The sequence below is a fragment of the Vicugna pacos genome, chromosome 1 (genome assembly GCF_048564905.1).
Source record: "Vicugna pacos chromosome 1, VicPac4, whole genome shotgun sequence".
NCBI lineage: Eukaryota > Metazoa > Chordata > Mammalia > Artiodactyla > Camelidae > Vicugna > Vicugna pacos.
The window spans coordinates 52040705-52064845 of record NC_132987.1 but is presented as its reverse complement, the minus strand read 5'-3'; the positions used below and the strand labels follow the sequence as shown (position 1 = coordinate 52064845).

The window sequence follows — 24141 nt, the reverse complement described above, 5'->3', positions numbered from 1 at the left end:
TCCCACTGTGTGTGTGTGTGTGTGTGTGTGTGTGTGTGTGTGTGTGTGTGTGTGTGTGTGTGTGTGTGGTAGGGTCACTTTCAGCTGTAGGGGCTAGGGCAGCTTCATGGAGGAACTGAGTGCTGAAAGACGAGGAAGCCTGTGGAAAGTAGAGATGGGGAGATGGGAAAGTGTGTTCCTGACAGAGAAGCAGAACCAATAGGAGATCGATCTACCTACCTACCTATCTGTCTGTCTGTCTGTCTGTCTGTCTATTGTTGCAGGGAATTGGCTTGACACAACGTGGGAGCTGGTTAAGCAGTCTTGTTAAGAGCTGTTGTCTCCGTGTTTAATGTTGGACCTTTTTCTTTAATTTAATTTTTTAAAATTATTTTTTATTTATTTTGTGGGGGGCGGGTAATTAGGTTCACTTATTTACTTATTTTTAGAGGAGATACTGGGGATTGAACCTAGGACCTTGTGTATGCTAGGCATGTGTACTCTACCCCTTGAGCTATATCCTCCCTCCTTAATGTTGCAACTTGATGTCCGCAGTCAGGCAGTCAGGAAGACATGAAGAATGCAAAGTAGGGGATATCAAGAGAAGCCCACAAACATGAGTTGAAAGAAGTGTCAATTCTTGTTACCTCTGACCTTGGTGTCAAAGCCATTCTACAGAAGCTAGGACCCTATATCACAGAGCCAAACACAAACACTTGGCTCTGGACTTGGAGATGCCGAATGAGGATCTAGGGGAAGAGAAAGAAGTTGCAGGCTTTGTTGCTACTTCATGCCAATGAGGTAAATCGGTTATCAGCCAAACTGTGTGTGAGCCACAGAATGGCTGCTGCTGCCTTCTGCTCTCCAAATTTCATCCAACTCCTCCTTGTGGCTCACCCTAATGGGAAACATACAAGGCAGGACATACAAGGAAATGTAGGTCAGATGCATTCCAAGCCATATAAGTTGTATCTAGAGTATAGAGCTTCTGAAAGCCAAACTAAAGAGTTTGGATGATATAGACGATAAGTAAGTGGACACTGGAATTTTTTTTGAACCGGAAGTGGCAGGAGTAAAGCTGCCCTTAAGGACAATAAAAATGTAGTGGAGTAGGACAGATTGGAGGTGCTGACTCAGGAGCTCAGAACCCCAGGGTGTGGTGGCAAGAGGATTCAGGAGGTTGGGGTGGAAAGGGAAGTGGCAGAGCCATGCCTAGAAATTTTGCTGCTGGGGCCAGTGCACAAAGCTTCCTTTTGTATGTTTGAGGAAGAGGGAGGTCTCCAGACAAAGCATTGCTTGCCCTTGACGTTGGTATGCTTGTTCCAACCATTTTTCAGCCTTGAAAATTTCAAAGCCCTGGGTCGAAGTCCCAAGTTTGTGGCCCTAGAAGAGGTTGTGAAGAGAGAAGATAGTGGATGTTGGTTAGTCATGATTTGTGACACCTAACAATAGCAACTGAAAATCCTTTCTGTGTTTGGGGAATTTTCAGCATTAAGGGTCCTGCTAGACGCCAGTATATCACTTCTCTAGCTTGCTTTCTACCTAGGGAGACTCCAATTTGTAAGAGAATCGGAAGAAGCAGGGGTCACACAAAGTCATCTTTTTCTTGCTGAATACGATTCGATTGTATGGATGTACCACATTTCCTTTATCCATTTATCAATTGATAAACGTTTGAATAGTTGCCAGTTTTTGTCTATGTTGCACAATACTTCTATGAACATTCTTGAATACCCCTTTCATTTCTCCTGGATAAATACTTAGTAGTGGACTTGCTGGGTCATATGGTGAGTTCAAGTTTAAGAACAGTTTCCAACAGTTTCTGTTTCTATTTCACATTCCCATCAGCAATGCATAAGGGTTCCAGTTCTCAATATGCTCACCAAAACTTAGGATAGTCCATTTTTTTAATTATAGCCATTCTGGTAGATGTGTAGCATTATTATTGTGGTTTTAATTTGCATTTCTGTAATCTGAATAATGATGTTGAATTTTCACATAAATTTTAGGATCAGCTTGTCAATTTCTACAAAGCCTGCTGGGACTTTGATAGGGATTGCACTGAATGTGTACAACAATTTAGGGAGAATTGCCATCCTAACAATATTGAGTCTTTCAATCCATGGACATGGGATATTTCTTCATTTATGTAGATCTTTTAAAATTTGTCTCTGCAATGTTTTATAATTTTTTAGTGTATAAATCTTTCACTTCTTTTGTTAGACTTATTCCTAAGTATTTTACCATTTTGATGTTTTACTTTTGATTCTATTGTGAATGAAACGGTTTTATTTAATTTGGATTGTTTATTGCTAACATACGGAAATACAATTGATTTTTTTTTTCATTTTGATGTGTTCAGCAGCCTTGCTGAATTCATTTTTCAGTTCTAGCACTGTGAGCATTGTTCTCTATCCGTGAGTCTATTTTTCTTTTGTTATATTCATTTATTTGTTTTATCTTTTTAGATTCCACATACAAGTGATAACATACAGTATTTGTCTTTCTCTGACTTATTTCTCTAACCATAATACCTTCCAGGTCTATCCACACTGGTGGCAAGTTAGCAAAATTTAGTTCCTTTTTATGGCTGAGTAGTATTCCATTATATAGATTAATGTTTTCATTTTCTTTGGATATATATATATATAAGCAAGAATTGCTGGATCATTAGGTAGTCCTATTTTTAGTTTTTTGAAGAGCCTCCATACTGTTTTTCACAGTGGCTATGCTAATTTACAGTCCCATCAACAATGTACAGGAATTCCCTTTCTCCAAATCTTTAGCAACATTTATTATTTGTGGTCTTTTTCAATCTCATTGACTTTTCACATACTACTCTGAAGTAGGTATTTTGGAGATGAAGGAACTGGGGCTCATATTAAGAAATATGCCAACACCACCTTCATAATAAATGGTAGAATCTGGTTCCCAGACAGATCCAAGTAACTGGAAACCCATGCTGTCCTGCTATACACAGCCTCCACTGTGCCCATAGTCCTGTTGGGTTTCCTGGATGCAGTACTTGTAGAACCTTCACAAAGATCCTTTCCTTACCTTTCATAGCTTCCACATTGCCTGATCCTGAGTTCCTGGGGTGAGTAGGCAGTGGTGCCAGGACAATTTGGTTCTTTCTTTATATTCCTGGTACTTAGTACTGTTGCTGACATATAGGTGTTCAATGAATGTGGAAATAAATGACTGATGAGAACAATTACACTTCCTGGAATTTTAAGCAAAGCTCAGATTAGAAGTTGGAAGGAAACCAAGAATCTACCTAATCCAAACTTGCCAGTCAGAGTAATTGAGGCTCAAAGGAGACAGGTATGATTTGCCCAGTCATCCAGAAATAGACTAGAACACAGTTGTCTTAGTCTGTGACTCTTTCATATAACCCCACAGGCCTATTTCAAAAGTTTCAAAGCTGATACCACTCCTCAGTTTGTAAGTTATATAAAATAAATACAAATGTAAAAGGAAAATAACAAGGGATCTGAACTTATTCCAACTTCAGTGCCTTCATAGCTGACTTAACATTATTCATTACTTCTTTTGAGAAATCAGGCATCTGAAAGATTGGCATCAAATCTTAGACTCTTCTCAGCCACAAAATCAACTAAACAAATAGAACACCTGGCTCTGGGGTGGTGGACTAAGAACCTGGGCTCTGAGCCATATACTTCACCCAAGATATGCGGCCCTGTCACATGAACAGCCTGAGCGAGGTGTTCTCTTACCCTTTTCACAGCTATGTTGTTACTCTGTAGGGCTGTATCCGATCTATCAAGAGTGAAAACAATCCCTTCTTCTCTCCTAACCCCTCCCTGTCACTCTTGTTTCCAGCCAGACCTGATCTGCCAATTGTGCTGTCACCAAGGCCTCCTAGAGCTTACCCATCAGGCCCGAGCTTGGACCTTCATGTTTGCTTCCCCTCCACTCAACCCTTCATCCCTGCACCCTTCTTCCAGGTCAGGCTATCAACAAAATCAAGGGACCTCTTCAAATTCTCTATTCCTTATTTCCTTTCAAAGTCGTGATCTGCAGCTACAACATTCTCCTTTCTTTCATTTTTGGTCAGATATAGGAGACCACGTCTCATTTCATCTTTAAAGAACCTGCCTAGTCATCTCCTTTCCTGGTGTCCTGAAGGGTGCTTCCTGCTCTCTCCCAAGAGATTAACTCATTTGGGTTTCCTCTTTAGATTTCTTCATTGACTTCCTCTTTCTGTATATTTATTCTCAAAATGATAATTTCACAATATTAGCGTTGTTATTTTATTGTTTTTTCTCTTTCACAGTGCTATACACTGTGAAACCTGATCTGAATATTCACTTTTTAAGTTTTACAGTATTTGCACAGAAACTTTCTCTTTCATCAAACTCTTCTCTCTTCACCCATCCCAAATAATTTCTTTGAAGAGTGACATACCTCAAAAGAAATAGAGAAAATGGCATTTACTTATTTACTGTGTAGCCCTGAGAAAAACACCCCAGAATTCTAAAGTGCTTGAGAAATGCACTTCAGTGTTTAACATACATTCTTTTGATCGAAAATGTACAGAATTGTACAGAAATTACATGTAACGGGAAAGCTGTACACCAGAAATTGACACAACATTGTAAACTGACTATACATCAATAAAAATATATTTTAAAAAAAGAAAGATAGGATTAGATAAATTACTGGTGCTTGGTAGACATTTATAAATGTGTATAGGTGGTCTTCCTAGTTTGCTATACACACTGAAAATATTTATCCCAGATATAGATGTACAATTAAAGAATAATTCTTACTGCCCTCTTGCCATTTTTTTTTTCTCCAACTGAACTATATTAGCTTCCCAAATGCTAACCATTTTTGTGCTACTTTGGTTCTATGGAGTATATTCCAGGTTTACTTTGGTTTTCATTTATTTCCTGGAAGTAAGAGTACTTCTTACTCCCATTTGTTGGGCATTTACTCCAGGCCAGCCACTGCCTGGGCCTGTGCGGGCCAATAGAGTAGCCATTACCATATAACTGAGCACTTGAGATGTGACTAGTCCAAATTAAGACGACTTTAAATATAATATACACATCAGATTTCAAAGACTTACTATGAAAAAAAGTAAAATATTTCAGTAATATTTTACATTGAGTACATGTTGAAATGCTGATATCTTGGATAGCTTGGGTTAAATAAAATATTAAAAACAAAACAGGTGAAGCCTGTTTCTTTTTACTTTAAAAAAATTTCAATACAAGAAAACCTGAATTTCACATATGCCACACATTTGTGGCTTGCATTGTATTTGTCAGACAGTGAAGTGCTAGCTTAGATGCTTCATGTGCTTCACAATGAATGAATGAATAAATGAGATCTACTTTCCTGATCTTTGAGGACAGCTCATAATAGTCTACCAGGAAGGAATCCTACTAACTTAGGGGTTGATAGAAACTTATTACAATTTAACCCAATCTTCTCATTTTGTAACTGAGAATACTGAGTCCCTGAGAAATTTGCATGCCTTATTTGCTTTTCACTGAATAAAGACAGGAAAGCAAGGTTTTGATTCAATACTAGCTTTCCCTCTGTCGTTATCAGTGGAAAATGCCTTGGTGATGATACCAGAAGTAACCAGGAATAAACACTCTGGATTCTAGGGGATCACCTAGCCTGCTACCTGCAGAAATGTTTCAGCTGTTATGATTTCAATGAATTCACTCTTTGCAACTGACCAGAACTGTTCCAGACAGACACCTGGGCAGAGCCAGTCTCATGTAAGAAGTACCAAGATGAGCTAGGCAGGGAGGTCCAGGATGGACATCTTGAGACAGTAGGACATTGTGACATCATCAGTGATGGTCCTGGATGGTTTCCCATTGCTGGCCCTCCAGTCTCAACTGTTACTGCAAGTCCATTCCTCTACCATGAATGTGGAGCACATGTACCTTGAGGTGACAGACTGGCTCTGGTGAATATTCCCATTTTCCTATTTAGAAAGGGACCCACTGGAATACTGTTTTTGTTGGCTCTTTTGTTTGAAAAGGACAATGGTGCCCAGTTTCCCAGGGACACTCTTGGAAATTTATCCCCTTGTCCTGAATAAGGATTCCTCTTCCAGTCATTCAGAATGTGGAGGAGTCTCAGGCAGTCATTTCTTTGGCTTTACTGGTGACATTTATCAGGGACATGAGAGTCCAAAGCCTTCCACTTTTTTCCCTACTCTGGTGACTTTGGTGTGTATTTGGGACCATCGCTCTCATGTTAGACTTCCTATGGCCACACTAGGGCCTACCCCTGACCCTGAGGCCTGTCCTATCTGCTTCACCCTTTAACAGATTATAATCCTGGATGGATAAAATCTAAATGTCATGTTTCACTCAAACTAAAATAGGTTGCATTGGTCAGTCTCATTTACTCTTACATATTTATAAATAGGCAAGCTTGAATTCAGTAAGTACATTTATGTACATCTTGGGCAAAACTGCGTCCACCTGAGTTACACGTGGGAGGGTGGTGGCTGTTCGTCTCAGACAAGTGCCTTTGAACTGTAACTGTGTCCACATGATTACCCTGCAAGCTTAATTTTAGCTAGATGAACTACTGGAAATGTTAGCAATCTGTCTTCTCAGATTACTTTTGCTCTTTCTCTTTGCTGAAAGACAGATTTTAAAAGTATGGAATCCTTGGTTTTATATGTATCTTTAAACAGACTTGCAACAGTTTTGTCAGCCAATGGATTAACTTAACATGAATTTTTAAGCATCTGGGCAACAATTATTTTTGAATAGTTGCATGTTTTAACTTGAAAAATTATACTTTGTACAAATATTGCATATTAGTTTGTCTATCTGCCTATCTAGCTATAGGTATACAGTGAATGTGTACATGCACTTTTTTTATATATACATACATATGTGTGTGTGCATATATCCATATGTATATATAGATATCTATATATCAATATATTTATCTACAGCTATGTATAGATATAGATACATATCCAGGGGGGAGAGGGAGAATGGTAGTGGATTTCAGCTGGATGTCTCCACCTTATTTCTTACTGTTGAGATTGTCACTGCAGAAAATAATCTTTACAAATTCTGTGTTTAAAAAACCTCAGAGCTTAACTTAAATACTTGAAACCTCATGACAAAAAAGTAATAGGAACATGTTAATGAATATTCTTTAGTTAATTAAATCTTGTAATTTATGCTTTATCTTCAGGACTTTTCCATTTTAAAAATAATCAGGACAATTTTAACAAATATGTTTCTCTCACTCAATAACAATGATTGAGTAATAATTCTCCATTGCACATTCAGTACTGTAGCTTGGAAGTGCAATGATGGGTACAGTTGCTACTACATTTACCACCTGACATATGGTATGACATACATCTGCCAAAGAGGACAGACATTCCATTACAATAATAAACAATATAGGCACAGTCTGAAGGCAGATCAAGAGACAACAATTAGATATCTTCTTTTAATTTATCCAACCATTACCACGTAGCACATATATATGTCCTATATGCCAGGCACTCACTTTGACACTGAAAACTCAAAGATGTGTGCAACTGGGTCTCTGGCACAGAGCAGTGCACAATCTGGCAAGGGAGGTGGTCATGGAGGCAAATAATTATCATATGATGTCATAAGTATAACAGAAGTGCATACAAGCTGTCAGAGAAGTGCAGAAGGAGAAGCATATCTACCAGCTGGAACCCAGGATGAGGTCAGGAGACAATTACAGACAGGATGGTCTTTCAGTTGAGTACAAGGTCTTGGTAGAAAATACAGTGTGGTAGTTAAGAGAATAAAGTCTGTAACCAGACTACCCAGGTTTAAATCCTAGCTCTATGACATGCCAGCTGAAGAACATTAGGCATGTTATTCCATAGTTTCTTCCCTGCATTTTCTTTCTTGGTAGAAGAAGCATGATCACTGGGCATAGCTCATAAGGTTGAAGTGAGGATTATATGAATTAGGATGTGTTATGGGTTTAGAACAGTGCCTGGTACATGAAAAGTCCTCAGTCAGTGTAACTCCAGGGATAACAGAAAGAGAGGCGGCAGACTTGGATTGTTAAAACGGAAATATGAGGTGCATTTGTGTGGAAGATGGTTGGAAAGGGCAAGATGAGTGGACAGATTATGGAGATAGAGTCTTATACTCCACACCAAGGAAGCTCACATTGATGGAGCCCCTGGGGAATTTTAAGAATGAAATTAAGATTTATGTTATAGCAAGAGAACTCTGGAGCAGTGGAAAAAGAGTAGAGTCCAGAAGATTATTTAAGAGGCCACTGATGGCTGAGGGATAGAGGACAGACTGCAGATTCAAAGTATTTAGGAGGTAAAACTGATGAGGTTTGGTGAGTGATTAGATTAAGGGGAATGGGGTAGAAAGAGTTGTGTATGCTGTGGATGATTTGGTAAAAACACAGGAGGAAAAGCAGCTTTGGGGCAAAGTTTTGGATTTTCAAGATTGTCAGGCCTGTGGAATAACCAAATTTAGTGTGTAGGCCTGCCACTCAGGAGCTGGAAGTCAAGATTTAGGACTCCTCAAGATATAAGTAGTAGTTGACATTGTGGGAATGTGAGTCAGAGCATGACACAGCTTGTATACAGGAAGAGATTCAGGGATAGTTCTGGAAAGCCCACCATTTAAGAGCCAAAGAGAGCTGAGCCAGCAAAGGAGAGTGGTCACAGAGGAAAGAGGAAATGTAGAAGAAAGTGGAATCATGGAAAATGATGAGAGGAAATTTAAAGAGGAAGTGTTCAAATACAGGAGAGAGGTCAAGTAGAATGAGAACTAAGAACTGCTCCCTGGAGTTGGCAGAAAACTCATGAGCTATTACCTCTGTGAAGTGTAACAGTGGAGAAAGAGAGACAGTGAATCCTCTTAAGACCCTAACTGTTAGTTAATATTTCAGGCAAACACTAGGTGAATTCCTGGAGAACATCCATGGATGTGGTCCAGCTTCAGGATTGCTGCACCAGGCAGATCTGGCCTGTCCTCGCAGAGCTGTTCTTCCAGAGCCTAGCAAGGACACTGGCACAGTAATATCTAAAGGTTGGTGGAAAGAATGGATGGATGGTCAGTGGTGGCCAGGAAACTGTCTTGGTCGCGTCGTGGGAGCTCCTGATACATGGCTGCTTCAGGAAGTGTCAGAAGGCCCCCAGGAGTTGCTGAAGAAGTTCTGTTGCTTTGATAAGAATTTCAAAGTCGTGAAGTTGTGGAATTGATCCAGCAGCTTATGCCTGCGCTGGGGGGAAAAGGCTGTTGGTGATGACAGTGATAACAGGTGAGAGTGAAACACTAAGGTTGGTTCTGTTCTGAAACACAGTTTTCAGTCTTAGACGTGATTTTCTGATGTTTGCTTTACTACTTGTTTTCTTATTCCCTTCCTTCGTATGTAGAAGTGTCTGATCTCTTCAATTGGGTAGTCAATTTCTTAAGGGCAGCGACTACTCCAAAGAGTTCTTTGTACTCCCTGCATCACATACTAGACTACTTGACCCCCAGAGTAGAATCTTGGTATCCTCACCCTCAACAGGCTTAGAACCAAGATTAGGTCAAGCCTGACATCAAGCCCCAGAGGAAAAAAAAAAGTTCGTCACTTCCCAAAACTTATCCCAGGAAGGTAGAACTAAGCTGATATTTAGACAAGTAGTAGGCACTGACACCGCAACTTCCGCCACCAGCGGCACGCTCTCACAATCCGCCGTCGTCCTCACCTGGAACCCTAGGGCCATACCACTGGTTTTCCTGTGGACACAGGTCTGGGAAGAAGCTGTGTCACACTAAAGGGCATTACGGCTCCCACACGGCTCAGACTAAGGTCTCCCCTGGCACGTCCCTGTGGGGGACCTGATGCAGTCCAAATACTGGAACTTGGGGGTAAGGTGAAGAAGAAAACACTGGAGTGGAGGTGTTTTTACTTTTTCTTCCTTTTTTTTGTATTGATGCGGAGGAGTGGTTTGGGACGGATCTAGCGCCTCAGTCATAGCCCTTCCAGTCGCCCCAGCTGTTCAAGGTACTGACCACCGCTCTTGCCCTCCTCGAGCCAGTGTAGACACGGCCCTGGCTGTCGGACGGCGGAAGGAGAGCGTAGGAAGCGGAGGTGGTATCCCCCGGCCCTTCACCCCGCCAGGCGCGGCGGGAGGATGTCGGCGCGCGCAGCGCGTGCGTCGCCCCCCCTGCCCCGCCCGCGTCCCCCGCCCGAGGGAGACCCCCGCGCCCGGGGGAAGCCCCGCGCCGGGCGTCCGCCGCCCGCCTCAGTCCCTCCGCCTCCCGGAGGCCCGGGGCTGCCTCCTCGGGACGCGCCGGGGCCGCCCCGCACTGCGCATGAGCGGGAGCCCGGCGAGCCCGTGAGAGGAGCCGCCGCCGCCGCCGCCGTCCATTCGCTGCGGAGCCGGAGGAGGAGGGGAGAGGCCTGGAGGACACCAACATGGTGAGGCACTGCGGCCGCCCGCCCGCCCCGCCGGCTGGGGGCCGGCGCAGCCGCGCACCCCCGCCCCGGCCGCCCTCCGCCCCGCGGCGACCCCGCCGCCCCGAGCCTCGGCCCGCGGCCTCGGTCCGCTCCCCGGCGGGGCTCTCCTCGCCTCTCCCTTCCTCCTTCGCCCCTTCCCGCCCGGGCGCCGCCGCTACGCGAGAGCCGAGGAGGCGGAGCGGAGCGGGGCCTAGTCGGGAGCCCCGGGGAGTTTGGGGCGCGGGGAGCGGTCCCCGGTGCCCCTCACCGGGGCATGGCGCCGCGGGGGGAGGTGTTGGGGCGGGGGGAGGGGAGGGGGCAACGGCCCGGCCCCTGACCGGCCCCCTCGCCGGCTCCATTGTGTCTGGCCGGGGTCCGGGGTCCGGGGTTCCGGGTGAGGAGCCTCCCCCCTCCCCGGAGCCGGGGCTTCCCCCTCCGCCCCGCCGGCGAGAAGGGAAGACTTTCCCGGCGCTCCTCTCGTTCCTCCGCTCCGGCTCCAACACCCCTCAAGTCTCCAGGCAGTTTTGCTTGGGGCGGGGTATCAGCCCTCTTCCTTTCTCCATCACCTTTCGCTGCGTCCCATGCTTTTGGAAAATGGGAGTTTCACTGGCCAGTTGGTGGAGGTTATATTTACCTCTGTGCTGAGAACATGGGAGACCGCTGAGCTAGGGGGACGTGGGGGGAGGGGGGAGTACGGAAGTGCAACCTGTTCTCATTTCGTAAAATTAGGAGAAACAGACTTGCTACCTTTTGAGCACATATTTTATTTGCTTGGGGCGGGAGCAGTAATTGCTTTATTATGTCAGTTAAAGACCATTTGTGATTTTTAAGAAACAGTTTCTCAAGTTATTTCCCTCTCCTTTTTTGTTCGGAAAATGTCTTAACGAGCTTAAAGGCGTGGGATTCAAGTTATCTGTTTACATTTTGGTAATTATATACCTGACTCTTAAAACTTTTTTGTTTTTCAGAAGCGATGTTTGGCATTATAGTCTCAGCATGAGTTGAATTCCATGCAGGTTACTGTATGAATAGACAGTAAAAATGATGTTGTCCTTTTGCTCATGGGGAACATAAAGGCCTCTTTGAGGAGGGTGTATGTGTGTGTCTGTGTTAAGGGAATGCCCCAGTGGCTTTGTTTTTAGCTGGTCTTTTTTCTGCTGAGTGACACTTATCTAGTCTCAGCCTCCAACTTGGCAGAATTTTGGTGTCATGTATGGGTATGTGGTTTAGTTTGCCATATACTCAAGACTTATGTTCTGTAGTAAGTTCCAGGAAAATTTACCATTTGTATTTGTAAGAAAACTTTGCTATAAAGTATAGGTTAATGTTTAAATTGATATTGCAGTGTTCAAAGATCCACCACGGGGTCTAAACAGTTTCCAATTTCTAAAGTATTTTGACGGTCATAGACATTACTCCTAAAGTTTCCAGATTCTTGGCGTGTAGTTGAGTAGTAAGCTTGAAGTAATGAAATGCAATTCCCTGGTAAACACTCTGTGAGAGTACTGAAATGTATTCTGTTTATCATAATCTCCAAATCAGCATCAACCTTTAGAATCCCAAGGCCTTGATAATGCTGATTACCTGCTCATGAATTCAGGATTCATGTGGTTCATATACTAGAGTTCAGCTTGGATTGGAGCTTGTAATAGTCTATCCTTTTGCTAATATTAAATTAGCTAGTTTTGGAACTTAGCCATAACTCATCTAATTATACCATTACTGACAAGATATCACTAATTTAAAACACTTTCCGTGGCTGAACTCAGATCATGTCACTAGAATTGTCTTGGTATGCTCTTGTTATTTTGGAAACTAAATCATCGTGGGCCCTAATAAGAAGTTAGGCCAAAAAGAATTTTTTAGTTAAGTTTTTGGTTATGAATTTATAATTTCTTGATAGTTTTTGGACTAATGTTTTTCAGTGTGTGTAATGCAGCCCATTTCTAGAGCAAATGCTGTATTGTGAGTTCTGGGGCAAGCTTAAATAATGAGATACCTGAAATATTTTTTATAAGAAAAAATTGTTCATTTAACTTATCTGACACACACATAGAAAGACCAAAATAACTTCAAAATTAGACAATAATTCTGTTACTCCTAAATATCTTTTAAAAAGTGTTCAAAATTTCAGGCTTATTTACTTATTTATAAGATGACAGGATTTAATGATTTCTAAAGTTCAATTCAGTTACAATTTTTTATTTTAATGATTTTTATTCTCTGTGTGAGAAGTATGTGGCCTGTGTAACCTCTACTAGATTTTTATAGACTCACAGCATCATAGAATTTTTAGATCTGAAGTGGCTTCAGAAATCATCTCATTTACTCCTCTTTTACAGAAGAAGAAATTGAGGATCAAGGAGGTTTTGAGGTTCAGGTTTGCAAAATTGTTATTTGCAGAACTGAAACTAATTTTTCCTGGTTTTACTATTTTCCCCAGTATTTGTGGTACATATAATCTTTTAACTCACATAAAATCTAGAGAAATGGTTGAAAATTGGATTTGAAATTATGTTACTCATTTAAACAGGAAAACCCAAGTATTATTAATGAAAATTTTAAATAACAAAAGTCAATTTAATGGATGATTAATGATGTTAATTATGTTTTTAATGTTTTTTTAAAAGGTGTGGACTTTGAAATTTTAGATTATGTTTTCAATAAATACCAGAGTTTATAAGTCCACATGAATGTAAGCCTGTTCAAGGTTGACACTTCAGAACCTATTTCACATTCTTTTGCATACACATATGTAAATTAAGGGAGGGCCTTAATTCATTTTAATCTTTATTAAACATCTACTATGTGCCAGGAACTGTTCTAGTCTAGCATTGGATATGGAGATATGGATATACACACACCTATCTATCTTGCTATATATTTATATCTGTATCTGTATATTTTTCTTTCACTGAAAGGTTAAAAATCCCTGCTCTGGTTAAGAGTTACATTTTAGTAGGGAGAGACATAAATAAACATAGTATATATTTTTCTTCCTTACTATGTTAGAAGGTGTTAAGTGCTATGAGAGAAAAGCCGTGTTAGGGAGGGGAATTGGGAGTGCTGGGGCACAGTGGAAGTGCTGTTGCAAAATGGTACTTGCAGCACTGATGAGGTGAATTTTGAGCAGACTAGATGAAAGAGTAAACCACGCAGAAATGTGGTCAGAGAGGGTTTGAGGAACAGTGAGGCCCGTGTGGCTGGAGCATCTTGTGGAGGGGAGAGGGGCATGTTGGGCACTGGAGCAGATGAGATCTGAGGGGTAAGGAGTGGAAATGGGCATGGGTGGGCATTGTAGGTTTATTGGGTTTTTATTTCAAGAGAATGGGAAGCCACTGAAGGATCCTGAGTAATATGGTAGACTTTGTTTCTGCTGTCTCTTAGTGTCCTATTACAAGTATAGATAATTACTTTCAAAGCAGTTTTAAAAGACAACAAAATTCTTTTTGTAGTTTTCTTTACCATGTAGCTTCTGTCCACAGAGTTTTGAATTCTGATTAAGATGACTGTCCAGTATTCAATAAAGACTAGTTTGACCATCGAGTTTACCTAGCCAGGCTAATTAATAAACACAGCATCACAATCTCTTTCATAGATTGCTTTTGAATATGTTCTAGTAGTTTGCATGTTGTTTAATGGCTATTTGCAGAAAACTGGGTCTTTGGGGAGAAAGGATCACATTAACGTTTGTTGAGAACATACTGTCTGCTAGATAGACAATTCAAACTGTTATTTCAGCTTCACTCCAGTTTGTGGGATGGATACTGATACCTCCTTTTAGCATATCTGGAAAAAGAGGTTTAGTGGTTCTAGAAGAGTTGACCAAGGTAAAGAGCTAGTTCGTGACAGCAGGGATTAGAAGCCTGGTTTCTGGTTACACGCTTTATCTACCCCTTCTCTCTCTTTTTTTTTTTTTAAAACACTGCAAGGACCCTTTCTTTATAGGTGTGGAATTTTTGATTAGTTTCAGTATGGTTTATTCCTTATATTGTTTCTGTATTGAATCAAATCAGATGATGTGATGTAAACGTTTTAAGTAATTGAAAAATTAGAACTCTTGGTACATATGGTAGGAAAAAATTGAAAGTTAAAATTAACTTGTGGTCAGTTTTTTTGTTTTGTTTGTTTTAAATGAGCTGAGCTCATTTGAGTTAAGTGGCTCTTTTGATTATGGCTTCATAGGCCAGGTCAAGCTAAGGAAAACCTGTGAGAAAGCCCCCTTTTAAATTTCAATGTGAGTTGTTCAAGTTGTGATAGTATTAACCATGACATTTGATGAAGAGAAATAGTTCCAAATAGGATTCAGTTGCTTTGTGGACACAAACAAGCTCTTGAATAACCTGCTGACTGTCTAGTTTACTTAGTCACTTTAGGTTTATATCCCCTACCTAAGAAGAAGCAAAAAACAAAAGGGGAAAATGTCACTGAATTGCGTTTCACCACTTTGTTGAACCCATTTTATATAATTAGTACCTAATCATTTAGAGTCATAGGGCTGCTTATTTGCATTGTAAAATGTTAAGAGAGTTTTTCTTTTAAATAGTTCCTTTCTAAAGAATTCTATTGCATTACACTTTTGAATCCCTCAACACTGGACATGGTGTTCAGCAGTAGAGATAAGTTGAAGTACATGGCTCATTCCTTTGTTGTATTGGGATATTTTTATTTCAGTAAATATTTAGAGCACTTATTTATTATTCATAGGATTGTAATATTTCTGGATTTAAGATTTGAGTAGATACCGGATCTTAGAATTAGGAGATTTTATTTTTTAAGGATCATTTATTTTTATGTAACAAATATCCGTGACTTTTGAATGCCAGTTGTTATTAGAAGTTCTTAAACTATAGAACTTAAAAAAATCTCATTTAATTCTTTTTTTGTTTGTTTGTTTAGTTTTCACCTCAGTAATCTTTTTGTTAACTTGAGATTTCTTTACAAAAGATATTTATGGAGAGGGGAGGCAAATTTAAATTAGTTACCTTGACTGCTTGTTAGGCTTTCAAAGCAATAAGTTTGGGAGAATTTATTTGAAATATGATGGTTAAAACAAGTATTTTTAGGGGTTATTTCTATCCTATTACCAAAATAATCAGGAATTAGTGAAAATAACTGTTTTTAATAGTCAAAGCAGTCTTCTTTAAACCAAAATCAAAACACTTATTCCATTTATAGTGGTGGTCATCTTTTGAATAATACTTCTGAGGGTGGAGTAGAGAAAATCCTTTAAATTTCCATTAATGTTGTGTATTTTTTTTAAAGCTGTGAGGAGGGGTAGGGTATAGCTCCAGCGGTAGAGTGCATGCTTAGTGTGTATGAAGTCCTCAGTTCAATCCCCAGTACCTCCTCTAAAAATAAATAAATAAACCTAATTACCCCTCCCCCCACCACACACAAAATCAAGAATCTCAGAGTGGGCTCTGAATGATAAAATTCTCCCTTTAAAAAAAAAAACCTATGAGAAAAATCCTTAAAGACATACAAAATCTTAACAAGTATACTTAATGAAATATTTTTTCAGGTGATTTACCATTTAAAACATGATTGGGTACAGCGATTACATAGTGTAGTATATTATGCCACATTTGACTTAGTAGTTGAATGCCTCTCAAGAGTTCATTTTATTTTATTTTGTGTGTGTTAGTTGCATTTATTGATATATACAATAGAAAGTTATTTAAAAGCATGTGTTTCTCCCTACACCCGTTAGATAACCCCTTAAGAATCATAGACTCTGCATAGAGAAAGGGGGAGTTCATTTGTCATTTAAAGTGCGGGTAGTTTACGAATGATCGTAAGAGCCACAGGCCTACCATAAGTAATTATCCTAAACTGCGGATTTTAATGCACATGAGTACTGAAAAATGTTTGTTTTACTTAATGTTTGAAATTGTACACATTGATTTATATTTTCTGGCTATAACCTGTACATGTTCTGTATTTTCTCTGGGTTTCAAGCCTTCTTATTGGAAAAGGAAACCCTGACTTTCAGTGACACTAATTTTCCACCTCTTAGTATAGTTAAGGCTATAGATTGTGGCCATCTTTTAAAAAATAGACTGTGACAGGACTATAAACACATCTTTCTTCCTGCTGAATTATACATCTTAAAAATAACCTTCCCCCAAAATCCTACAAGGAAATTTTATCCCTAAATAAGCTTTTTAGTAAGTAAGGGAATGCTTAATGGTCAGTTTTTAGTCAGAATGCAAATTGTTTACATTTGAAAGGAAAAACAATTGATTACTTATTCAACATTTCCGTAAAAACAGGTAAAGAAATATTGTTCAGAATCCACCCCCCCGCCCCCAGTACACACAATAATTAGTCAGTGGTTGCGCTTTTGCCCTTTTTATTTTGTCTTTCACTTGACGACAGTGTAGAATAAATGGAAAGACTGCATGCCTTGAAGCCAGGCACCAGGGTTTCATTTTTGGCTCTGCTACTTTTTGGATAATTCTGTCCCTAGAAAAATCGAGTTCTGAGGCTTGGTCTCCTCATTGGTAAAACAGACTCAGTGATCACCACCTTGCAAAATTGTTAATAATTAAATAACTAGCACAGAATTGGCACCCAGTAGGAGCGCAAATAAATGTTAGCTGCTAGTTTTCTGATTATGGTGGTGGTTTTTCTTACCATCGCATTTACATAAAATTACTCTTTTCTCCAGTATTCTTTCCTTTGTGGACTTATAAGGAGTCCTTACTATGTGCTAGTTACAGTTCTAAGAGTTTAACCTGAATTAATTCATATAACCTTCACACCCTGTTTGCAGATGGAGTTGAAGCACACAGAGATTAAGTAGTTTTCCTGAAGTCACACAGAAAATAGGAGGCACAAGTGGGATTAAAATCCTGCCAGTCTGGTTTGAGAGTCTGCACTCTTCACCTCTCTGTGCAGGTAGAAGGAAGAGAACTTCTAGCTGCTGCTATCTAGATTCTTAGCCTGACTTTCCTGTAGGACTTTGCCCCGAGGTGAAAGTCTTTTCTAGGAGTAGGTAGGCTGGTTAGTTGAATTGATTTTTTTGGCACTTTTGATTTCAGACCTATAATCTGTGAGAAGGCCTTTTATAGATGAGTGGTTTGGAATATTGTTTGTATTTGGCTACATTTGCTGAATACTATGTATCATATATAAAAAGTAGGATTTTCTGGACTAAAACTAGCTCCTCTAAATTTCAGATGAAGTTTAACTGTTAATCACATGGTAAACATATGAGAACACTATATACAGAGCTTTTAATGAAAATTAGGGTGATTATTACAGTGTTTTAATTTTTTAAAATATTACCTTTTATGAGCTGCATTTGTCAAATCCTAAGATAGCTAGAATTGAGTTAGAAAAATAATTTCTTTAAATATAAAGGCCTTGGTGTCTTTCTGGAGTTTAGACTGAATTTGAAACTTACAGTTAAGAAGGTGAAAATTCAGAATAAAAGTAGTAAAATGAATCTTAATTTTTTGCTTTTGGAAATGTCACCCATTAAAATTGTTTTTATTTTGTAATTGTTAGAACATAGTTAACTAGAAAATTATTTTCTATGTTACTTTTCTTATGAAAGGAATTTCTTTATGATCATTATTTTTTATTATAGAACCTTTCTGAAATCCCTGTTCTTCTATCACAGTAGACTTTGTAAGTTCAGTGGTTAAATATACTTATATATGATACTTGGCTACATCCAAACTATTTGTCTGAATTCTGATTTCTTTCCCAGATAAACTGTTATTTCAAATGTAATTCTTAAATTTCTTGAGTGGAAAAAAAATTGCAAACATGTCCTAGATTTAAGTATTAAACAATATATATTGATAACCAGATACTTTTTATTTTGGAAAAGTGAGCAAAGAAGTGCTTTTTACTGTCCAGATAATAATAATAATAATAATAATAATAATAATAATAATAATAATAATAATAAATTATAATAATATAAAATTATTATTATCATTTCTAACTTAGTTAATCTTTGATACAGTTGATATTAGCTTTCTATTCCACGAGACCGCATTTGTTTCTTTTTATCTCTCCCCCTTTTCTCTCTCCCTCCCCCTTTTTTGCTAGAATTATATATAATCGGAATATATTCTGTATTTTGTACATTTTACGTACTTAACCAATATTGAATTTCCTTGAAAAATTGATACTCTAGATAGTTTTCACATTTGAGTACTGAAGATTGTATTGCCCAAACTTATTTGATGACCCCTCTAGTTTGTTTTTTTAAAACGGTCAAAGTAAATAGCATGCTCTACATTTAAGTGCTGAATCATTGTAGTTATCACATGTTTTTGGTCTTAGGAAGATACCCACTGGGCTTGTAGTAGAAATACAGACAGTCCATCTGTTTTTCTTCCACCTCAGTTTTCTGTTTACCCTCTCATCCCCTATAAAATAATTCTTTGCTGACTAGATTCTCTTTTTCTCTTCCTTAAGTTGATAGAAATTTAAACCTTTAAGCCATGCTCTCAAAATCCAAACACCTTGCCTGGTGCCCTCAAGTGGCCTGGGGAAAGTGGGTGAGAGTGTTGCAGCTCTTCTAAGTAAGCAGGTCTGGGTAGCCCAATCCACCTTTCCTCTGGGACAGCCTTTGGGACTGCAGAATTGAGTACATCCTCCCTAGTAGGAGAGCAAGTGTTAAGATTTATCCTGCGCACCACAGACGGACAGAGAAATGGTCAGAGTGCGTTGTAAGTACAAGAAAAGAAAGGGTAGTTATCAGACTTTTCAGGAATGGAATTGCTTGTTACTACTTGGCCTAGCAGGAACTCATACTGTCACTTCTCTGCCAGGTATCACTCATTAGCCTTTATGGTGTTGCAAATGATAACTGCAGCCCTTTTTTTCTTAAAATATATTGATATTGCTCCATATACTGGAAATTTAAACCAGTTAAAATAGTTTCTATTCACATATCATAGATGTTATTTACTACATATACTTTTATTTCAAATAAGATACGACATGGAATTGAATTCACTTATATAATTTTGTTATTTATGTGGATGATTTTTTATCTTTGTTCCCCCAATTTTCTAATATCTTGCTCTCTGACAGGAAATCTAGTAGAGTGAACAGCTCTTTTTTTCTTGCAGAAGTGATTTAAGCAGTGTTTTTCCTTCCTCTCGTCAACAAAAGTGAGTCAGGCTTCAGGGAACAACACTGGATTTAATAGTGTATGATAACCTCCCCCTCCCTCCCCAAATCCTGATTGTTTTGCTGTCTCTAACTTTTAGAATGGGAAAATCTTAATACAGAGAAGTTACATCAGGTTTAATTAAGAAGTAATTTCCAGGATGTGGCCTGTAGTTGTTATACTTCTTTAGGTTCATCTCCAGCACTTCGTATAATATTATACAGTGGTCATTGATGATCATAGTGACTTTCAGGTACTTCCCTGTTCTTCAAAGGATTACAAGAGATGTCAGTATACTCTGGGTCTTGAGAGAAAGGTGTACTAATTTTAAAAATAGCTTTCAGTAACAAAAGTTGATATCAAGTATATTAAAATAAGACACATATCTTCCTTGGCATTTGGTTTCATTGTGTGTTTTTGCAATTGAATAATATCTTGAGGATATTATTGTATCTTCAAAGGAGAAGAATCCTGGACATTTTAGAGATGTGTCTTTCTTTAATGGGACATGAGTTATCTAGTGTTCAGAGGTGGTCAAGTTATTGAAATTATGGGAGGTTAGTGAATTTTTAGTTTCTCAGTTTTAATGGAGAACAGAAGTTGAGGTTTTAATCTGAATTCTAAACATACTTTTGGAGAGGAGAGTATGGCTGACAGATCAGACTCCAAGGTATAAACATTTTTCATATTGCTAGAGATAGGGGTTGGTTTTCATATTTGATTTTGCATAGTCTTGTTTTTACTCTGTGATAGGTGGAAATATTTATGTCTTTGGTAGTCTTTTTCCTGAAAACCTTAAAAGGCTTATAAATATGTACTGCAAGCAGTGTGGTTTATGGAAAGTTTACTAAGACTCAGATTCATGAGGCCTTTCTGTTCTTGTCCCATTTCTGCCAATAATAACTGAGGTAATTTTTGTTCTTTTTTTTTTTTCTTTTTCTTTTTTTCCCTTTCTCTTTTTTAAACGGAAGTACTGGAGATTGAACCCAGGACCTTGTGTGTGCTAAGCATGCACTCTACCACTGAGCTATACCTATCCCCACCACAACCAGGGTGATTTTTGAACAAATTCCTTAACTGTCTGTACAATCAGGGGGTTGAGGTTTATGATTGGCCAGTTTGGGCCAGATAAAAAATGCTGAGGTTCTCAGGTGTGTCGCTTAATCCACAGAACACTGTGGTGGCCTACTCTTAATGTGTGCCCTACTCATGTGATTTTTTTTTCCCCTTCATTTGCAATAGTAGCTCAGGAAGAACCCAAGTATTTTGCTGAGAGATGGTGTTAAGACTTGTGAGGGGGAAGAATAATAGAAGGGAGACTGACATTGCACAGGAGACCAATTGGGGTGAGAAGGGAAGAAACATGACCTTGATACTGGGAGAGAGTGGAGGGCCTGATTGCCCTGCTTCATTTTGCTTAGGGTTCAGGTCAGAGGAGACATGATTCTTTGTCAACACATGCTAGTGAGAAGAGGTTATTACAGTAGAGAGGCTGTCTAGAGAGAGCTTCTGCTAGGCTCAGTCAAAGGGAAAGAGGTGAATCTTTCAGAATAAGAAAGGAGAATTTTATTAAAAATTACCTTGGTTGGAAGGATGCGGGGTCTTGGCTCCTGAACATTGCGAGGAGAAATGTAGAGTACTCCTGTTCTGTTGCTTTCTCACATTTGGTAAGAATCGCAAGAAAACAAGGGGAGTGAGGTCGTGGAGAATTGTACCCCATATCCTTTATAATGGGTTTTAGAACTGCATGAATACCTGCTAATCTCACTTTTCTGGCTGGCTAAATACTGTCTCCTTCTTCCCTACCACTCCTGTAGCATCCGTTTAAAGCTTTGTGCTTGGTTAAACTTCTGGGAGTACCTGTGCTTCCCTTCTAGAGCTTGAATACATGCTCTTAGGATCCACTTTTAGGAGAATTGCAGGGTGGTTGAACTTCTCTTCCCTCTGTCTAGTTTTTTTCCAAAATGATACTAATTGTGTGTTTTAGATTTTTTAAAAATTTGTCTTATTAATAGATCAAAAGTAAGTCTTGAGCTAAATGTTTTAATATTTTATGAGGAAAAAGTATTGCTAGGAATGATTAGTCAGCAATATAGAAATACTTAGTCTTTTGTGATTTTATACAGTTTCAGTTTATTTTCTGGTTTCAATAGAACAAGTTGAAATCATCGCAGAAGGATAAAGTTCGTCAGTTTATGATCTTCACACAATCTAGTGAAAAAACAGCAGTAAGTTGTCTGTCTCAAAATGACTGGAAGTTAGATGTTGCAACAGACAATTTTTTCCAAAATCCTGAACTTTATATACGAGAGAGTGTAAAAGGATCATTGGACAGGAAGAAGTTAGAACAACTATACAATAGATACAAAGGTGAGTGTTTGCTTGTGACTTTAAAAATTTTGAACCAAGTTTTCCAAAGTTACATGCTTTCTGTGAGATATCAAATAATACAGAGAACATTAATTGGGTGGATGTGTCCCACAGAGCTCTGTAGATCTTAGAATTTAAGAAATCTGAGAGAAATTATTTTCCTCTTTTCACTAAAAATTTTCCTTAGCCTTTTATTTCCTTCCCTTTTATCCTCCCCCGTGATCCAATTTGAGAATGGGGGCTGGGAGACTGCATTTCCCCCCCTATTTTCATAAGACTCAGCTGAGCCAATTTTAAGAAAATTTTAAGAAAATAATTTTAATAACCTTTAAAGAATTATAAAATAATATACACCTTTAAGAAGTTAAATAATACATAATAGATGAATATAGAAAAAAATAATAGTTTCTTCATCTTTTCTTTTATTTATTCCTCTGAGGGAACCAATATTTAACGTCCTGGTATCAAGCCTTCTATGTCTTTTATGTTTATGCTGAAAAGATATAGAGAGAGTTTCTTTCAAAATTTTTCCAACAGTGAGATTATATTTCATTCATAGCTCATGCCGAAAAGTCAAAGGATGTGCACGTTTTTTATTCCTTGAGCTGTTAGCAAATCCCATTTGACAGCAGTGTATTAGTGCCTCTTGCTCCTTGTATTTGCCATTTTTAAATTTTTGCTGTCTGAAGAGTAAATATTGGTAGTTGGGTTTTTTGTCTTTAATATGAACAGCAGGTATTTGTATTGTGATAGAAATTGAATTACAGAGTTTATGGTTTTTCTGATACTCTGTTAAAAGTGATTTCTGTAGTAAAATTAAGAAAAAAATAATTTCTTTCGTGTATGTCTGTGGTTTGTTTTCTTTTGCAGGGGAGAAAGAATAATTAGGTTTGTTTACTTATTTATTTTTTTAATGAAGATACTGGTGATTGAACCCAGGACCTCCTGCATGCTAAGCGCGTACCCTACCACTGAGCTATACCCTCCCCCCACAAGAGTTTCTGTATGTGATGCTGTTTAGAATGCATCTGTAAAATGTGAATATGTTCAGTAAAAATCCTTTATCCCTGTATAGAAATGTCTGATTTCTGAATGTGTATGAGTATGAGACATTTTCCACATGAATAAATGAGACTTTTAAAAATCAAGTGCTCATCTGTATATATACTGCTGAATAGAGTGCTGTTTCAGAGGCAGAGTGGCTTTAAATATTATAGGGGAAAATATCTGTTAGAGTAATATTGCTTCATGTTTTTGGTCTATAGTGATTTTTTTTTTTAATGGAACACAAAGAATTACCTTTTTCAGTTTCAGGAATAGTATAGTAAACTATGGCACTAATTTAATATTGCATTATTGTTTTTAAAGATCCTCAAGATGAAAACAAAATTGGAATAGATGGTATACAGCAGTTCTGTGATGACCTGGCACTCGATCCAGCCAGCATTAGCGTGTTGATCATCGCGTGGAAGTTTAGAGCAGCAACACAGTGCGAATTCTCCAAACAGGAGTTCATGGATGGCATGACAGAATTAGGGTGAGTAGATACTTACCACAGGAAATTAGGTAAATTATGAGAATTACAGTGGAACTGACATTTGTGCCCCCAAATAATGGTATAAATAGAAATGGGCTGATATGATAGTTCCTTCCGTGTCAAGTTATCTGTCAAGTTAGTACAACTTACTCTTGTTTGCATTATGCTTTTATTATTTGTTTCTAATGGAGGTTCACTGGTATTAAAATTACTGTGCCTTAGTATTTTACATGGAAAAGTGAAATGAGCAAATTTTATTTCCTAATAGAAGGCTATGAACTGAATTTATAAACAAACTAGAATTTAAAATTTTGCGGGGAAGTTATAGCTCAGTGGTAGAGCACATGCTTAGTGTGCACGAGGTCCTGGATTTAATTCCCAATATCGCCATTAAAATAAGAATAAATTTTAAACACTAATTTAAAAAATCATAGAGGTTACTAATCACTTTTTTTCACCCACAACTAATTAGCTAAATGTCTTGGGATAAATTAGATTGAAAAGTCATAGGTAGATGTTTTATCCATGGCCTCTAGTTGCCTGTATTTAATGAGGCTGCAAAGTCTTCTGTGGAAAGGTAACCAGCTGCCCTTTCTGTTTTTAGTATGTGCTGTTGAATGATAATAGCTAAACATTTGTTGAACATTTATTTCAT

The 24141-nt window shown here is 38.6% G+C and overlaps 1 protein-coding gene and 1 long non-coding RNA gene across 6 annotated transcripts in view; one reads left to right on the top strand and one right to left on the bottom strand.

The window, feature by feature from the left end:
* Positions 1 to 600: 600 nt before the first annotated feature.
* LOC140696781 (uncharacterized) lies at positions 601 to 3788 on the bottom strand. 2 transcript variants are annotated; one of them, XR_012073307.1, is made up of 4 exons: positions 3717 to 3788; positions 3037 to 3202; positions 1192 to 1362; positions 601 to 877 (listed from the first exon to the last, which is right to left on the bottom strand). It is a non-coding gene; the product is annotated as an uncharacterized lncRNA (long non-coding RNA). The 2 variants fall into 2 exon arrangements; XR_012073297.1 differs by having other exon boundaries at positions 601 to 1362.
* A 2044-nt stretch (positions 3789 to 5832) lies between these two features.
* The window catches only part of DCUN1D1 (defective in cullin neddylation 1 domain containing 1), a 32391-nt gene continuing 14082 nt past the window's right edge, over positions 5833 to 24141 (top strand). For 2 of the 4 annotated variants that reach the window (XM_072961875.1, XM_072961895.1), the window contains exons 1-3: positions 10116 to 10422; positions 21733 to 21949; positions 23318 to 23486. In XM_072961875.1, the coding sequence (XP_072817976.1) occupies positions 10420 to 10422; positions 21733 to 21949; positions 23318 to 23486 (389 nt within the window). In that variant the 5' untranslated portion in view covers positions 10116 to 10419. Of the gene's footprint in view, positions 5933 to 8901; positions 9274 to 10115; positions 10423 to 21732; positions 21950 to 23317; positions 23487 to 24141 lie in introns of those variants that run through there. The other 2 variants (XM_072961891.1, XM_072961885.1) reach the window with 2 other exon arrangements.